Source organism: Pogona vitticeps, chromosome 9 (assembly GCF_051106095.1).
Source record: "Pogona vitticeps strain Pit_001003342236 chromosome 9, PviZW2.1, whole genome shotgun sequence".
NCBI lineage: Eukaryota > Metazoa > Chordata > Lepidosauria > Squamata > Agamidae > Pogona > Pogona vitticeps.
This window is the reverse complement of record NC_135791.1, coordinates 26,010,330-26,027,616: the sequence shown is the minus strand read 5'-3', so window position 1 is coordinate 26,027,616 and position 17,287 is coordinate 26,010,330. Positions and strand designations below refer to the sequence as shown.

At 47.6% G+C, this 17,287-nt stretch overlaps 1 protein-coding gene and 1 long non-coding RNA gene across 3 annotated transcripts in view; both read right to left on the bottom strand.

Moving 5' to 3' along the window:
* Window positions 1-17,287, bottom strand: part of NPAS1 (neuronal PAS domain protein 1) — a 54,770-nt gene that overhangs the window by 18,246 nt on the left and 19,237 nt on the right. For both annotated transcript variants that reach the window (XM_072979440.2, XM_078380022.1), the window contains exons 4-5: window positions 10,214-10,287; window positions 2,008-2,097 (exon numbers count right to left, since the gene is read on the bottom strand). In XM_072979440.2, coding sequence (XP_072835541.2) covers window positions 2,008-2,097; window positions 10,214-10,287 — 164 coding nt within the window. The remainder of the gene's footprint in view (window positions 1-2,007; window positions 2,098-10,213; window positions 10,288-17,287) is intronic.
* On the bottom strand, window positions 12,658-16,784 carry LOC144584264 (uncharacterized). Its single transcript, XR_013538396.1, has 2 exons — window positions 16,109-16,784; window positions 12,658-12,888 (listed from the first exon to the last, which is right to left on the bottom strand). It is a non-coding gene; the product is annotated as an uncharacterized LOC144584264 (long non-coding RNA).

Sequence of the window (17,287 nt, the reverse complement as noted above, 5' to 3'; positions counted from 1 at the left end):
AGAACCACCCTGCAAATCCTCCCTAGATCTTGCAGGCAGGATGAAAGGGGAGGCTTAATCCAGAGAAGACCTACTGGAAACCAGAAAAACCTGCCGTGGGTAGATTTGATTTGGACTCATAAAATCAAATACTAGGGGACTACTTTCCAGGGAAAGCAGCTAGAACAGCCACAGCTGGTCTTCTCAAAGGCTGACACTCTTGCTGCCGTGCTCTGCCAGGAAGGAGGCAACCAGGAGCTGAAGCATCCTTTGGACTCTGCAACTTGCCTCTGAACAACTCCGGGCCCTCTAATTTTCCTGCCTGCGGAGGGGGTGGGGAGGAAAACTGGAATCCAGATACCGCTCCCCTTCCCCACCCCTCGCTCTTCGCTCCCATCCATCGACCCGCAGCTCCAAAGGAAGAAGGCCGATCATCAATTATCAGACAAAGCATGCTCAAGGTCTTCATTTGTAGCGGAGATAATTGCCACAATTAATTATTCATGCCAGCAAGGGCCTCAAGCGAGAGGAAGAACAGGCGTGCTGAAAATAAGGCCGACAACGAGGATGACGATGATGGTGCTCTCCCCCAGCAAGTGTGGGCAGGAGAGATGAAGCACAGTGAGCCTTCCTCACTGGGCACGGAAAATCATGGCTTGTCAGAGATTAACTGCTGGAAAGTTTCCTGAAACATGCTTTTGCAGCCAAAAGGAAAGAAGAATCCTGTGGAATTCAGAAGCTTGCGCCCTTCAGTTTAACTCAGGTCTTTTTCCTTTTTCCAAGAAGGGGTCCAGGATACACTTGCCACTCCTCAGAAGCATACCCTCTCCTGGGGTCCCAGTTAACCACATTGCAAGGGGCTGCCCAGAAGGTAATGTAGAGATATATTAATTAAATAAATAAATAAAAAGACATGTGACCTCTAAAAGATATTTCTGGAGAGGCAGCTGCTTACCCATCAACCTCCAAGTCCTCCCGCTGCCATTTTTATCGAGGCAGTTTGTTGCAAGACAGAGACACCCGAATCCACCCACAGGCCACTCACGCCCAGTTTGGGTGTGGGGAGGTTCCACAGAAAGTTGACAATTATTATCCATTTGTTTATTTATAAGACTAAATCTTGGCCACATCTTGGTCCCAAGGGAAGCCTGAGAGTGTCTGCATATCGGATCGTTCAATTCGCACTGGTAACCGATTTTTTTTTTAAAACCAATTTTTAAAAAAGTAGGTGGATGGGGGGAAATAACACCCAACCTGGTAGCCTAAGGAATAGAGGCACGTGGGCTCTAATCCTGCCTGTGCTCACAGCTAGCAATTCCACCAAGCAGCTTTCCCCCAACCTGCCTGCAGTGGATGATGGGATAAGGAATCCCAACATGCTGGGAAGCTGTGTGTTTGGGGCAACAGTGGAAGGAAAGAGGCCCTGAAGATCGCAATAAGACCATCCTTTGCTCTCCCAAATGAGAGTGTGGTACCAAGAGGGAGTGGACGAGGATCTGCCGCTGTTCCAGCAGTCAACGGTAGGTTCTGCCTGTCTTTCATCCACGCTGGCTCCCTTCTTTTGCAGCAAATCCCCTACCAAACAGATTTCTAACCTCTGATCTCAGATCTCTAAGCTGGGGAAGAAAGTCAGCTGCCTGGCAGAGCTGGACAAAGACAGGTCCCCTTCCTCATGAGGACGACACACCTTCGTTCTGGGAAACCTGCCGAAGCTGCCGGAGAGGCACTGGGAGGTGATCTGAAGCCAACCGCAAGCCAAGCCCCACACCTTCCTGCCCGTAGAGGCTACAGGGGCTGCAGGTCGTGAAGCAATCTCTAGATCACCCTGCTTCTCCTTTGCAAACGCGGCAGCCCATCCTCTCGCTTGGGCTCAGCGCAGCCCGCGCTGGATGCATTACGGATGCGCTGTGCATCTGGCTGGATGAGTGGGGAGCTCTCTCTCTCTCTCTCTCTCTCTCTCTCTCTCTCTTTGGTCTGGGCTGTGCATGCATTATTCACATTTTAGTACACAGCTCACACAATTCCTACCTGCGAGAGCCCAAGGTAAATAGACACCGTCTCGGAGATGTAAAGGAATTTTCCCTCTTGGTTCAGTGCGAAAACAAACCCGTCCAGGGACTGAGGAGAGAAAAGAACAGAAACAAAGAAAAATATATATACATATTTCAAATAACACAGGTCATTTCTTCTGCCAAGCAAGGGGGAGAGGAGACAAAGAAGGGAGTCATAGAAAGACAGCAAAGTCTTACTTCAAAATGTGCGGGTTGTTTTGTCACGAAGAGAAAACCTGTCCCAAATCAAACCGAGGGAGACCTACGTCTGCCCCCAAAGTCCGAAAGCACCCACAAGACAGGTCAAGAAGCTTTAAACGAGTTACTGAACACAAGCATTCACAGCAAGTTTAGCACAACCGTCTGGTTCCTGAATTGGAGGGGCTGAGGGGTAGCATCATCACACACTCCCATCATCCTTTGAATCACCCTTAACGTCTCATTGGTGCCTGATGCCTATCACCTCCTTCTGTCCCACCAAGACGTGCACAAGCCAGTCTTTGTTTCCATCCAGGAAGGAATTACTTTGGCTGATTGAATGGTTATCCATTTTCACATTTAAAGGACAAGAAAATCCTGTCTCTAGAGTTGTACAACATACAGATTTATTTATTAAGTTTAGATCAATGGAACTAAAGCAGAAAGCCTTTATCTCTCTCTTTCACCCCCCAATTAAATTGATTAACATTCTCATATATATATATTTAAATACATGCCCTGGAAACTAGAGAAGTATCAATCTGTCTCTCTTATTTTATTTATTTATTTATTTATTTATTTATTTATTTTACTTTATTTCAAAACACACTTTATCCCATTTCCACACTAGAATTGGGGGAGGGGGGAAATCAAGGAATAATGTACATGGAAATTCATTGTTCTTAATCTATGCACATTTATACTCCGTTTTCTCTGTCAACCCAGAGAATAAGAACCAAGTCACTTTATTGGTGTGTGAATAATAATCCCTAGTCAGTTTTAAAAGTTACATTTAAAGGACATTTTGACAGGAAGTGTTTGCCAGGAAACCTAAGTTTCTAAACCATGAGAAACTACAGAAGATAGTACTGGAGATCAGCTTCTCACAAATTTCAGCTTCTGTCTAAAACAGCATGCATGTTTCTAGACCTCAGGGTGGCAAAGATATGCTTGAACAAAAGATAGACAAATGACCGCAGACGAAATCCTGAAGCCAGAGGCCAAGTCACACGGCCTCTTGTTCACCGGTGGGAAGGAATGGCGGTTCAGCTTTTTGCACACCTTTGAGGCCGCTGCCACGACTAACAGGAAGAAAACAAAATGTATGCACAAACGCAGGAGCAGATAATACCTTTATTAAAACCATCAAGAAAAAAATAAAATAAAAATAAAGCAAGGTTTCGGTGATAATTCATCTTCCTTATTGCATCCACTTCCCATGAGTAGCTCCAAAATTATATCCTTTTATTAAAGTCCCAGAAGCTGAGGGCCAATGGAAAGGTCATGTTTAGCTTCTTAGATGGGAACAGTTGCAAATTATTTGTCTTGACCATGCAGTCTTGTCCTGATTTTTCCAAATATTTATGTGAATTCCTTTAAAAAACAAAATCTTAACCTAATTTCCAAAAGAAGGATTCCAAAACAGCATTGTGCACCACTGTGGCTGGTCAGAAATTCAGCAGAATTTTGAGACAGAGTTTTGTGACAGGGAGAGTGCCCCTCGACCCCTCGTTTAAGGTAAATCCATGAGCATCTCCCATTCCAAACATCAGCCTTTGGTGACAGAAAGATCCTTGCAGCCGGGCTCTGCCTTGCCCTTCTTCCTAACAAGATTTCTCCTGTTCAAAGCCGGATTTCAAGAGGCTGGCTTTGGACAATGTCTGAAAGCCGCTCTGGAAAGGGCTCCAGGAAGCATCTGCTCTGAAAGGCTGGAGCCTCTGGAAACATCCAAAAATGGAAAGAGAAAAGGAGAAATATGTTCCCAGAAAAGACCTGCTTGCAGGTATGGGAACAGACAGGTAGGGAAAGAGGGCAGACTTCCAGCTATTTCTCGAGGAGACCGAGGTAAGGATGAAGCAGGAGAAGGAGGCTGAGGAGCCACAGCCAAACTCTCCGTCCGAAAACCGTTCCAGGAAACAGGAAGCCGTTTTTCTGATGGGGAGGAGAGGGGGAGATGCAGGATGGAAACCTGGGATGTCCTTTTGAATCCTACCATGGCAAAGCGTATTGAGTGCCAAGAAATGCCGGCTTTCGGTGCCAAGCCAGATTGCTTCAGCTGGGGGGACGGCGCTCTCCCCTCCTCGGAAAGCAGCTTTGGAGAAGTTATGAAATCAGATGCAGAGCAGCGGAGGAGGGGAGGAGAGGATGCTTGTCTGGCTGCAGGGGCTCCGGCGTCCTGCCACGACCCCAAAGTGAACGTCCTGTGGGGTGTTGTGTTTTTTTGCAAAAGCTGGGCACAAATTCCTGTTGGCTCCCGGCAAGGAAGGCCGGACACCACAGGGGCTTCGCATCTTAAGAAGAGCTTTAGCAAGAGGTGATGATGAGCTGAAAACCTCCATGTTCCAAAGCATGGCACCTCTCCGTACCATTGGAGACCGAAAGCTGTCGCTCTCATTTTCTGCTCTTGTTTTTCCCCTTCAGAATTTTGTGTGTGTGTGTGTGTTGCTACTGTACAATGCAGGAGGGGACCCCGCAGCTTCAGAAAATAAATACGTAAAGAGGCATTGCCTGATTTCTGGGATTCCAACTCTCTGTGAACACGCTAGCTTGCAGATTCTAGGCACTGTGTTGCAGTGAAGTTATTTTTCCAGGATCTGGACAGGATTAGGCCAGGTGTGAATAGGCCTTTTCATCTCATGGCCCTTTGGCTCTTATGTCAACGCATTTGCAGGGGGTGTGAAGGTCCAGCCATCCTTATTCCATAGCCAGAAAGGCAAAAGGTTTCTCCTTCCTGCTGTCATGATGGCCCAACTCACTCAGAGGAAAGGAACCATGAAGGACACTCTTCAGTCCAAACTCCCCCCCCCCAAAAACCCAAAGCTCTCTGTAGCCATTTGCCTCCCCACAGAAAGACACAGGGTCTCCCCACAGCTTTCCCTTCCCTCTCCTGCACACCCTCGGCTTGTCTGAAAATTCTTTTTCTACTGCTGGTGTGTAGTTGCCCAATTAGGACGTTCAAAAGCGACGGAGGGGAAGGGGAGGGAACTCATCAGAGATTAACAGAACCGACCACCACTTTAACGTTTTGGGCATGTTAATTACTGCTGACAGATAAAATTGCTTTTTAAAAAAATAATAATTTTCAAGCGGTTTCAACGAGATGCTCAGAGGTCACCGCTGAGACAATTAAACGGTTGACACCACATGACAGGGATGTCTCGATGGGGATGAGGGAGGCAGGGAAATGGAAGCCTCCCAACATTTGTTTATTTGGGTTGCCTTCCCTGCGGCATGCTTGGGACAGGTTAAATTAAGAAAGCAAAGGAAAAGCAGGACCACATTAAAAAGGACACCCACCACCCACAGGGCATGATGTGGAGAAAGAGAAGGGGAACAGACCTCTCTCTGAGAATAAGAGGAAGAATTGCAAGCCATCAAGTTAGTCCTGCGGGTTCAGGGTTTTCTAGGTGGAGAGCATTCAGAGGTGGTTTCTCCTTCCCATCTTCTGGGGTGGAGCCCTGGGACTTTGCAGTTTGCCCAAAGCCACCCAGGCTGGCTTTTCTCCCTAAAGGCCCAGTGGGGAATCAAACTCCCAACCTCTGGCTCTGTAGTGAGTGACACAGCCAGCCAGCCAGCCAGCCTCCCCCTCTTAAAATACTAGAATTTGGGCCACCTGCAAGAATTAATTGGACCTAGATTTAGACGGATAAGAGAGAAGCCGGTCTTCCCACAGTGCGTAATTTACTTGGAGAACTCTTGAGTCACTCATTTCTTGCTTTTGTTGTTCTCATGGCACCATCAAACTACTTCTAACTTCTCTCTGGCTCTATGAATGCATGGCCTCCCCCCTGCCATTTTTGTCTTTTCCAGAGCATCCTGCCTTATCAGTATGTGCCCAAATGTAGCAGGACAGCCTCCATTTCAACATTTTTGCTTCTAGAGAGAGTTCAGGCTTGATTTGATCTAGGACCCACTTATTGCTCAGGAACTCACTGCAAATAAAAAAAACACACCACACATTACTGGGCAGGAGGTGTGTAAAGATGGAGAACAACATTACTTTGACGGATAAAATCTCGAGTCAGAGTAGTGTTCACTTGCTATTTTTGTTAATTTTTGCTACTCCAAAATATTTTGGGACGTCATTTTGGAGGATCTGGCGAGGGTTTTAAAATCACATTTAAAGTGTACTAACACTTTTAGAGTTACATGTTAGCAACATGTTACTAAGAAGCAAAAATATTTTGTTAATCACAGGTAGCAAGCAACAAACCCTTCTTTGCTTTGCTACGAACTCTGAAGTGTTAGCTTTCCAATCATGTTGAAATCATTGAAAATTAGTTACTAGACAGCATCTTAAAAAGCAGAGACATCACCTCAAAGTTAGTTACTACTGCACTTACAGTTTTTACACAGCAATGCTGTGGGGATGTTTTGCAATGCAAAGGTAACTAAAACAGTTACATCTTGCTACTTTTTAAAAAAACCCAGAAGCCTACAAGCTGCTTCAGAATACACTTAAGCAATGAAGCACACCCTGTCAGAAACAAAAACAAATTCAATTGCACTGAAAAAAGTGAAGCAGGTCAAGTTACCTCCTTATGCAACTTAGTTATGTCTGAGTTCGTTTCAAAAGGAACAGGGCAGAAGTAACTTCTCTGTAATCTTTGGCCCGGACTGCTTCCAAATGGAGTCCAGCAAACACTTTCACTGCATTTAGAGGATGGAGGGGGGGTGTTTCCTCTTCCTTTCATACAAAAAGCAGCTCCCCCCCCCCCAAACACATTCACAGCCTCCTGTTCTGCCTCCCAGCTGTTGACACAATCGCCACCACCCGCTCCCCTATTTATTGTCCTGCGCAACTCACCAAATCGGATTGTTTCCCAATAAACCTGAATTAGTCCCCAGGAAACAGGCCAGGAGCAGGCGAAAGCTTCTGAGGAAAGCGAGAGGGAATATATTTTGGAAAGAAAACGGTCCCACCTGGCCGAGCCGCCCAATCACATTAAGGTCTCGCCTCACGGCTGTGCTGTTCCCGTCGCCAGCAAAATCAGGTTCGCTTTGAGCCGCCGGGTCTTGGCAAAGCCAACAACCGTCACACATGCCCCAGCACAACAGCAGACTGATTTCCAGAAGCCAGAAACATTTGGGAGGGGGGTCCCCAGAATTTCCCCCATCCCCAAATGGGAACACAGAGATTATCCAAGGAATCAGTCTGGGCCAGACCTTGTTGCTTCTCCCAGCCTCCTGCCTCTCTTTCCCTGACTCTAGAAAGAACACTCTGTACGTCCTCAGAGGACATTTGTCCTTATGTCTCACTTCCTCCTCCTGGTTCCAACAGCTTGCAAAGGTTTGTTTTCAGGAAAAAAAAAAAACAGCTACGGTATATTTCTACCAGCTAGTAAAGTCATGGGCAGTGGTCATGCATAAAAGTTATAATTGCCAACTTTTTCTCATCCTTTCTTGGGGGGGGGGGGCTTCCTGAGTTTCCAAAAATACCAAATAAATAAATAAATAAATAAATAAATAAATAAATAAGGAAGGAAGGAAGGAAGGAAGGAAGGGTGACAGACATGAGCTGGGCAGCCGCTGGCCAGTAGAGTTATGGACATCACCCTCAACTCAGCTCTGTGTGGCCAGGATCCAAAGATCCTTTGATTCCAAGTAGCCATGCATCTCGCCAGCCAATTTCTAATCAGCCACATGGCCTGTTGACTCAAACGACTACACAGGGATATTTTATTTCATTTCATTTCATTTCATTTGCACATCTATACTGGTCTTTAGTGTTATCACCCTCTGGACGATTCACAACACAATACAATACGGAGGGACTCATGCTCCCATCTTGCCTTCATGGGCTCTCAAAAAGAAGACTGTGTTTCTCACATTGATAGAAAATGTTTTAAAGAGACACACTGAGCTCACGGGGGGGGGGGGGGTTCAAATTCCCAGAGGTTTGGTGCCAAAAACTAGGGGGTGGGATTTGACTCCTGCCATTCTTGGATGCCTGCAGGAACCACTGTACCATTTTTGCTTTGGACAAGTCAAGGGTGTCCCCCCCACACCGAGACCTGAGACCCCTCCAAACTGATTCCAGAATCAGACATCCATCCATCCTCTCCTGGTTTTGATTTTTTTTGTTGTTCTTTCCAGACACTTCATGAAGCTGGAGACAAGTGCTGGGGGCAAGAATCTAACAATGCCCCCCCACACACACACACACACCAAGCCAGCCAGAATTGCCCAGCTCCATTTTCAGAGAACAGGATGCAACCACGATTTTAAGAGTGGAGAAACCATCGAGAAATGCACTGAATCGAATGGGTTTTCCGGAGGTTTTCCTTGCTGCCATGCCCGCAGGGGGCATCAGTGGGTCCGTTCCCCCTCCGCCACAGCAAAAAGGGGTGGGCGTTGGCTGGGGAGTGATAGATTGCTGTTTAAAATATTACCATATGCCACTTTTGATAATTAGCCGACAGCCCCGGGAGACAGCTCTAATGAGACCTCTCAAGAAATAATTAGCCCAATCCGTGGGCTTCGTCGGCACTCGGCCCTCAAATGTCAAGGCTTCCCGAGCTGTACTTGCAGCCACGGCAGGAGCACCCGGGGGGGGGGGGCTCTGGAGCAGAAAAGGCCCCTTGGTGCCATTTGCCCTCCCTCCCTCCCTTCGACAAGCGCGCACCTGTGGCTCACAGGAACGGAGGGAGGCCAAGGCAGGTGAGGGATGCTGCTAGAAACACACCCAGCTTCAGACTTGGTCGGTCGCTTTGAGTCAGAGCATGATGATGACCCATCTCGCTTTATAAACAATACATCAAGATCCTTCACTGTCTCAGCCGCCCATGACGGGCACCCCTCTCAGCTCTCCGTTCGGCCCAGTTCTTAATCACAAGCAGACTCTCAAGCGGGTTCTTTTCCTCCAGCCGGACCCGCTGCCCACTTTCCTCCCAACACTGTCCCCTCCCCAAAACTCCACTCTCCTTTCCTGCTTGTCCACAAGACTTGTAGCACGGAGGGGTGGTGCGTTCAGGCCCCAAATCGGAGTGGGCAGCACGGCGTCCTTTTTTCTCCCCCCCCCAGGTGCCGCCCTATGTCCTGCATCATCACCATCAAGAGAGGGTATTTCAGCAGTTCTATAAAAAGACTTTTAGGTGGGGAATCAGGCGCTAGACGAACAGAACATATTCCTGCCCCAGAAAAGCGTGCGACTGAATAATTCCGCCCACCCCCCTTTCAAAATGATCGCACCTTTTCCTTTTCTGCTTTTCCGAATCACCCCTCAGACCATGGCCAACGTTTCAGGTTAAAAAAGAGAAAAGTCCCCACATCAGCAGAACTTAGCCAAGTTACTTTTTGCTAAATGCAAGTTGTTGAACATCTGTGTCGCATGTCAGCAGGTCCCGGATAGAACGCCGGGTGTTTCCACGTAGGGCTAAACCAGAAATCCAGCCCTCTTCTGTGGAAACACAGAACCTATCTAAGGGAGGGGAAGACGTGCATTAAAAATGAAATAAAGGGAGTAAAATAAATGAGACCCAAGTGGAGGCAGAACGAGGATGGAATGTGGTCGCTTTTGTTTGTGGGGGAGCCAGGATGGCATGTGAGGATTTGGGGCAGAGCCTAAAGGGGGGGCAGACCAGAAAATGTGGTCCAGCCCTCCTGTTAGGCAGAGTGAGGTTGTCACCTGAGGAAGCCGATGTCAGGTGTCACGGGAGGGCACCGAATAAGTGAAGTTTTAAGCATCTACGCACACTTGATGCTACACTTGATCTTCACACAAAGGCTAAAAGAATGACCCCCCCCTAAGCCTCTGATTTACTGCATCTTCACTGCCAAGGAGAGGCGTTTGTGGTCTTTTCCAGCTCAGGTGCCCAAATTACCTGTTCACTCTTGGGTACGCCGGTTCTGGCCTTGAGAGAGGGGGGGGCACTGTTTTCTGTTCCACCTCAGGCCACAAACCAACCTGCCCCCCTCCCACCGTGCCACGGACTGACTGGTGAGCAGCTTCAGTGGCAATGGCGTTGGTGGCTGGGAGGACTCACCTGCAGGATGTGGCCGCCTAAATGCTGTTCAAAGAGCTCGGTCAGGAGCGGCGTCCCATTTCTCTGGCCGGAAGCTGTCAAGAAACGAAGAGAGCGATCATCAGAGATGCCCCCGTCCTGGGGACCCGATGAGAGAGCAGCCCTCTCCCCACCCCACACCCCAGACCCATGCCTTGGTGCTCCAGGGGTTGGGGGGAAATGAAGCTCCCGCTTTCTTCAAGGGAGAAATTGACCTGAAGGAGAGAGAGAGAGAGTTTCAATGCCGGACCCCTCCAATTCGAACCAGCTCATGTTCTCTGACCTCATCTTCATTGTCGGCAGTCGCTTGGACTCCTCATCCTTGTCAGCAGGAGGAGCAGCGCTTATGAGCATGAACTTATACGAGTGACTCCATGAATGAGCCATTGCCCAAATGTCCTGCCCTGCTCAGCTCTTGCAAACTCAAGCCTGTGGCTTCCTTTAGGGAGCCAGTCCATCTAGCATTGGGCCTTCCTCTTTTCCTGCTGCTTTCCGCCTTTCCCAGCATTCTTGTCTTTTCCGGAAAATCCTGCTTTCTTACGATGGGCCTAAAGGAGAACAGCCTTAGTTTCAGCATTTTTTGACTCCAGAGACTGTTCAGGCTTGATTTGATCCGGGACCCACTTGTTTGTCCTTCTGGCAGCCCAGGGCATCCGGAAAGCTCTCCTTCAGCACCACATTTCAACTGAATCATTGTTGACTTCTCCATGTTCAACTGCAGCCCTGCTTTGGCATTTTCTTCTTTCACTTTCACCAAAAGTCGTTTCACTTCATTGCCACTTTCAGCTAGTAAGATGGAGTCATCTGCATATCTTAAATTACTGATGCTTATTGACCAGTTTTCAATCCTCCTTCATCTGAATCCAGTCTGGCCTTCTATATACTGTATGTTGTGTATACAGACTGAAGAGGTTGGAGGAGAACAACGTTTCAAAGCTCCAGATGGTCTTATCCAGGCAGAGAAAAGGGGCTCTCTACAAGAAACATAGGCTCCAAAAAGCATGGATCCTGCCCGGACTGCTTGATCTCCAGTTTTAGCAACCACAACAAGATGCATTTTCTGCTCCTTAAAAACATTCATTTTCAGTGATCTCTGATTTTTGACTGGGTTGGGGGGGGATTTCATCCTTTGCTCGTGTAGCATGCAGTGGCTCCTGAACTGAAAAGTTGGACCTCAGTCCTGCTCTTTGAAGATGTAACTGTAGATGTGTGTGTGTGTGTGTGTGTGTGTGTGTGTGTGTGTGTGTGTGTGTGTGTGTGTGTGTACGCAGTGTCATTTGGTCCAATGAAAGCTATTACCCCATGGAGCACTTGCCCCTCAGTTTTCAGGGGGGGGGGGAATATAGCAGAAGTATAAGATGAGTAAGAAGCAAATCTTCCCCACGAACGTTGGGAGCTGTTTGCGTATCTATCTCTGCAACTATCTATATGCAACTGCTCCAAACATGAAGTGGCTCAAAAACGCAGATACACCAAGTGTGTGTGGTGCAGCGTCACAAAAATCTGCACAAGGCGCTCACTCCGTTTGTGGGGAAGACCAGGAGAGAGTTGGGGGAGGGATGGGTGAAGCGGGGGGGGGACAGGGAGGGTTGGGGGAAGGAGGGAGAATCAAAGGACACAGGACGTGTCATTGTGTTCTACCCATTCTAGGGAGATGGCCCCAGAATACTTATCAGCTCTCCATTCACTGCTCCCTCGCAAAAGCTGAAAAGCTCACAAGACCTCGGCTTAACCTTTCTTTCAGGCCCCTTTGGCTCATTGTGGCTCCTCACGGCCCAGACGTTCCCTGGCTGAGAGGAAGAGGAAGGAGGGGGTCCGGCCGGGCGGAGAGAAGGGAGGCAGCAAGGCGGGAAGCCCTGGAGAAATTTGCACCAAGGTCGCGGAAGGCTTGCCTCTCTCTCTCTCTCCCTCTCTCTCTCTCTCTCTCTCTCATTCTCTTTTTAAAAAAATCTTTCCTTTCTTTTTCAGTAGGGGTGGCACACATGTACAGCTCCTGGAGCAAGGCAGCCGAGCAGCACCTCTGCCAAGCCCTCTTTGGGTACCGCCACACGTCCGTTCCTGTGCATGTTGGGGCCATTCAGGGTCAAGGTGAGGATTTTTTTTCGGATGCCCGGGCCAAAATCCTCCAAGCGGTTTCTCCAAGTCAGTGAACCTCCTCTGGAATTTAGCTCCGACTTTCAAAGGTGGTGGGTCCTGTCCCACAAAACAAGCTGAGCCACTTGGAGGCTGCCTTTAAAGTTCACGTGGAAACCCCAAGCGGATGCACCGCACCGCAATGTCGCTGACCAGGAAGCTCTGAGCACCCTGGACGCATTTGCAGAGTTGGACCACAGAAGAACCTTCTTCTCTTTCCAGATCTCACTTTCAAGGAGAACGAACATCTTTTTTTTATATAAAGAATGTTTTTTTTCTTTTTCTTTTTTCATTTTTATAAAAGGAAAAATCGCTGCAGTGCCAGGCAGCCTCAGAGATGGCATTTATAATAGCTGTCTCCGTTATCTGTATGAATTTACTTGTAACTAACAAACAGAGAATCCCCTTGACAGACACTCAGAACAATACCAGCTCTGCTAATTGCGGCAATTTGCTCTGTCATTTCCTTTAATTCCTTCATTTTTCCTCTCTTGAAATAACCCCACAGGTCAGACAGAATGCTCCTATAATTAAAAGCATTTAATGTAAGAATTAGAAAGCTGCCAGGATTACTGGGAAAGGAAACGGGGGTGGGAGGAGGGAGAGAAGTGGGGGGGGGGATATAATCTCCCCCTCCCCAAAACTTTGCAAGTTTCCCACTTTTAAACCCATAAAGCAGCCACCACCCCCCAAAAAAAGAGAAAGATAAGAAGTTTGAAAACACAAGCATCCTTTTTCAACACAGCCTAAAACTTCTGAAAGAGGGAGGGCAAGGTAAGAACATTTGAACTGTTGAAATTTGTGTGCCCTCTGAGATCCTTGACCTGTATGACATGTACATTCACACAGCCACCTGGGATTCCTCCACACTTCAGGCATCTTGATATTAACCTGGGAAGTAGCTCCTGGGAGGCCCGAGGACACAGTGGCCCATAGGATGAGCCCACCCTCGGCAGGTTCTTCTTAGTGGTGGCCACCAAGTTGGGGCACTCCCTTCCACCAGAGCAGAGGCTGTCCCCCAACACACCTGCCATTCAAGCGCGCATCAGAACCACATCTATTTCCCACAGCTTTCAGTGAACAATGGAGTGGTGATTCTTTGTACTTCTTTAATTGTATTTTTAGCAGACAACTATAATTTGTGCTTTTAATAGCTTTGTAATGTTAATGGTGGCCAGCGTGTGACAAGTCTTTTAATAATCCTTTTTAACAAGCAATTACAATCATTGACCGCTGGAATGGGTGGACCCCTCTAAAGCCAGAGAGAGGGAAATGCCATCTCCAGACCTCTGGAAATCGGCTGCCCTTGGTTTAAACTGTAGACAAAAGCACTGTAACTCTTGGAAGCCATTTAGTGAACTAGCTGCCACTCTTCAGGAAAAAAAATTTAGAAAAGGCTGTGTAGTCCTTACATGATGCAGATGCAGGAGCAGGCAATACCTTTGTTAAATAATAATCATGTGTCATCAAAGCAATGCTGACTTGTGGCAACCGTTTTCAGGGTTTTGCAGGTCAAGACACCCAATCGCCTTTGGTTTAAACGATTGACAGAAGTACCCTAACTCTTGGAAGTCATTTTGGAGAACTAACTCCCAACTATTCAGAATTTCTTTTTTGGAAAAGGCAGCGTGGTCCTTGCATGATGCAGATGCAAGAGCAGGTGATGATGCCTTTATTAAATAATGATCATGTGCTCTCAAGGCGATTCTGACTTTGGGTGACCCTTTAAAGAGTTTTCCAAGTACAGATGGGGTTTCCCATTCCCTTCTTTTCGGGGGGGGGGGGCGCTGGGTCAGTGTGCAGCTGGCCCAAGGGCACCCAGGCTGGCTCTTCTCCCACAAGGCACAAAGTGCATTTGTTTATTTATTTATTAGATTTCTATCCCGCCCATCTAGACCAAGGGTCTGAGCATGTTTTAGGAAGCTGTGCATAACCTACTTTGTTCTCAACAGCTTCTCAAGATCTAACTTGCACAAGCTTTTTGTTTTATACAATTCATTTGTTATGATTTTGTCATGAGGGGCATAGCACCGACTCTGCCAGCTGGAATTTGGTTTCTAGTGTCCGTTGTTTTCCTGTTGGTGGATAAAGCAGGTTATAGGCTGAAGTCAAGCACAAAGTGATGCAATGGACATAAATCTACAGAGCCATGAGATCTAGCAACTTGCTCATTGCGTTATGTCCAAATAACTGACAAATATCTCTACACAATCATGAGGTCTACGAGCCTGGGGTCAACTTCACACACACGTAATTTATAAATGTCTCTGCAGAACCATGAGGTTTAGAAACTTGCTGGGGGTGGGGGGGGTTATCATTGGGGGAGGGAAAGGGAAAATTGTGAAGTTTGGGAAGAAATGAAGTGCACATTCATATGCTCTAAGTAATGGAACAATAGTTCCAGAAACCCTACAGATGTACCAAAGAGAAAAGAGTAGCCCAAAAATAAAAATCGTGTTTGCTAGTGTCGTGCAAACACAAAGCGCACTGAGGGGAGAGGGAGATGTGGGCGGACAGAACACCAACCATCACATGACAGCCCATGTAATAATTCTGTCCTGTCACCGCGCAAAAATCATAATATTTCACCCTCCGATGAACAATGATTTCTGGTCTCTTAAAACTTATTATTTTCGTGGTGGGAAGGGGGCTTTGTTTAAATTGTTTAATTTTTCCAGCAGGAATAAGGCCATTTGAGGATGCCTACCAGCTTTTAGACTCTGCAAGATGGGGCAGTTGGTATCCCCACGCAGGCATGAGCAGGAAACCTGCGGGAGAAAAATTAAAGGGCTTATATAGTAAGGACAGTGGGCTGGAAGCTCAGTGGTTTAGGCACCTTGGATGCAGAACCAGCGATTGGGAGTTCGATTCCCCCCACTGGGCCTCCTGATAAAAGCAGCCAGCCTGGGTAGCCTTGGGCAAGCTGCACTGTCCTAGGGCTCCCCCTAGAGGAAGGGAATGGCAAAACCACTTCTGTGTATTCTCTACCTGGGAAACCCTGGAAAGGGGTTGCCATAACTCACAATTGACTTGATGGCACATAATTATTACGTTATTATATTAAAACTCTGAAAAGGGCCTCCATACATCAGAACTCGTGGCGCAGTGGTTAAAAGGCTGTACTGCAGCTAAAACTGTGCTCACGACCTGGGGTTCAAATCCCAGGTAGCCGGCTCAAGGTTGACTCAGCCTTCCATCCTTCCGAGGTCGGTAAAATGAGTACCCAGCTTGCTGGGGGGGGCAATGTGTAGCCTTTATAATTAAAATTGTAAACCGCCCGGAGAGTGCTTGTAGCGCTATGGGGCGGTATATAAGTCCAATAAATAAATAAATAAATATAAATATAAATGACATACAATTAGGGTTACAGTAAGGGTGCCTCTGGGAACTGAGAATCCAAGGTCCTCTAATTTGCATACTCCCACCCTTTCATCTGCATAGCCCCACCTTCTGTCAGAATCCGGGGGGGGGGGGAATGAACCTCTCTGGGGCCTGTTTGTCTTAAAAGCAAACAAACAGAGATGAACAGCATATTACATATTTGTGCTACTTTTATCCCATGACTCGTGGTGACATTTATCCCTTCCCCCATGAGGGCTAGAATCTTCCTTTAGAAGATGTGTGGCCGTGGGACTATTTATGGATGATTACTATTTTTTTTAATAAGAAGGCACCAGTTCTGAACCTATTTTACAGATTCCAAGCAGAATCCTGCAGAATCACGGAAGATAAATTAGCTCTTACCTTCCCCTCTCCCACTTCAAACGCTGCCAGAATATCTTTAAGCAGTTCTTGCCACACCCCATAGACAGAAACTCACTTGAAATGCAGATCAACAACAGCTATAAGACTCTGCAGAGTTTCACCAATTTCCTTCTGTCATTCAAGACCCAGCAACTGCCTATCTCCGTGGTTGCTTTTTAAAAAATAATAATAATAACATTCTGCTGCATCAGGAAAAGCAGGAAAAAATGTAAACGAAATGGGCCGACGGGGAGGGCCAAAATATTTCACCAAGGCTGAAAAATCAGACTCAGGGAGCCAGCTGAGATAGAGAGGATCTTGTCACAGTCTAGGGACCTCATCCTTCTAGGCAAGGTGAAGGAGAAAAGGAAAGTGGGGGAGAGAATTTTAAAAAAAAAACTGTAAAATGCAAAGACAAACGCAAAGCTTTGAGGGGTTAACGTCAAAATCTGTTGGGATTGTGAGCGGTGCCTTGCCCAGGCCCAGAGCAATCACTCCCGTTCTTCCCGTACTGTGTAATTATGTGGAAGAATAAAGCTGGTGGGACTGCTGCAGATTCCGGCCGCGGCGCAGCTGCGGCATCTCGGCTGCATGGCAGCGCCACGGCGGAATGAGCTGCAGCTGAACGGCAAAGTGCAAGCAATCTCTTGGCTCCGGGCTGGCAAAGTAAGGAGGAAAAAGCCTTGAGCCAAGGGGGGGGGGGGCAGGATGAAAGAAGTGTCATTCAGAGATGGGGATGAAGCGGGGGGGGGGGAAATCCAGTGCCGTCCTGCCTGTTGGAAGCCCCCTTCTGATCATTGACAAGAAACACTTGCTCGTGGGCATGTCCCGCCCCCCCCGGGGCCGAGAAGGAGAGTTGCCCTCAGGAGAAAACGAGTAGCACTATCATCAGCAGGAGAATCTTCCAAATCCTTTATCTTTACAACAAGCCAGCCAGATAGGCCCACATTGAGTGCCCGTGGACTAGTACAGAGGAGAGGCTGAAAGAGGGGAAACCCTCTAAAGCGACTGCGTGGAACTCTGGCACAGCGAGATCTGAACTAAGGACAGGGCCGTGGAGTGGTTAGGGAGCCAGAGTTGGGCTTGGAACAGCCAGGTATCCCCCCCCCTTCAATGAGCTGTGAAAGTGACCAGGTGAACTTGAGCCAGTCCCTGTCTCGCAGCCTGGCCTACCTCACA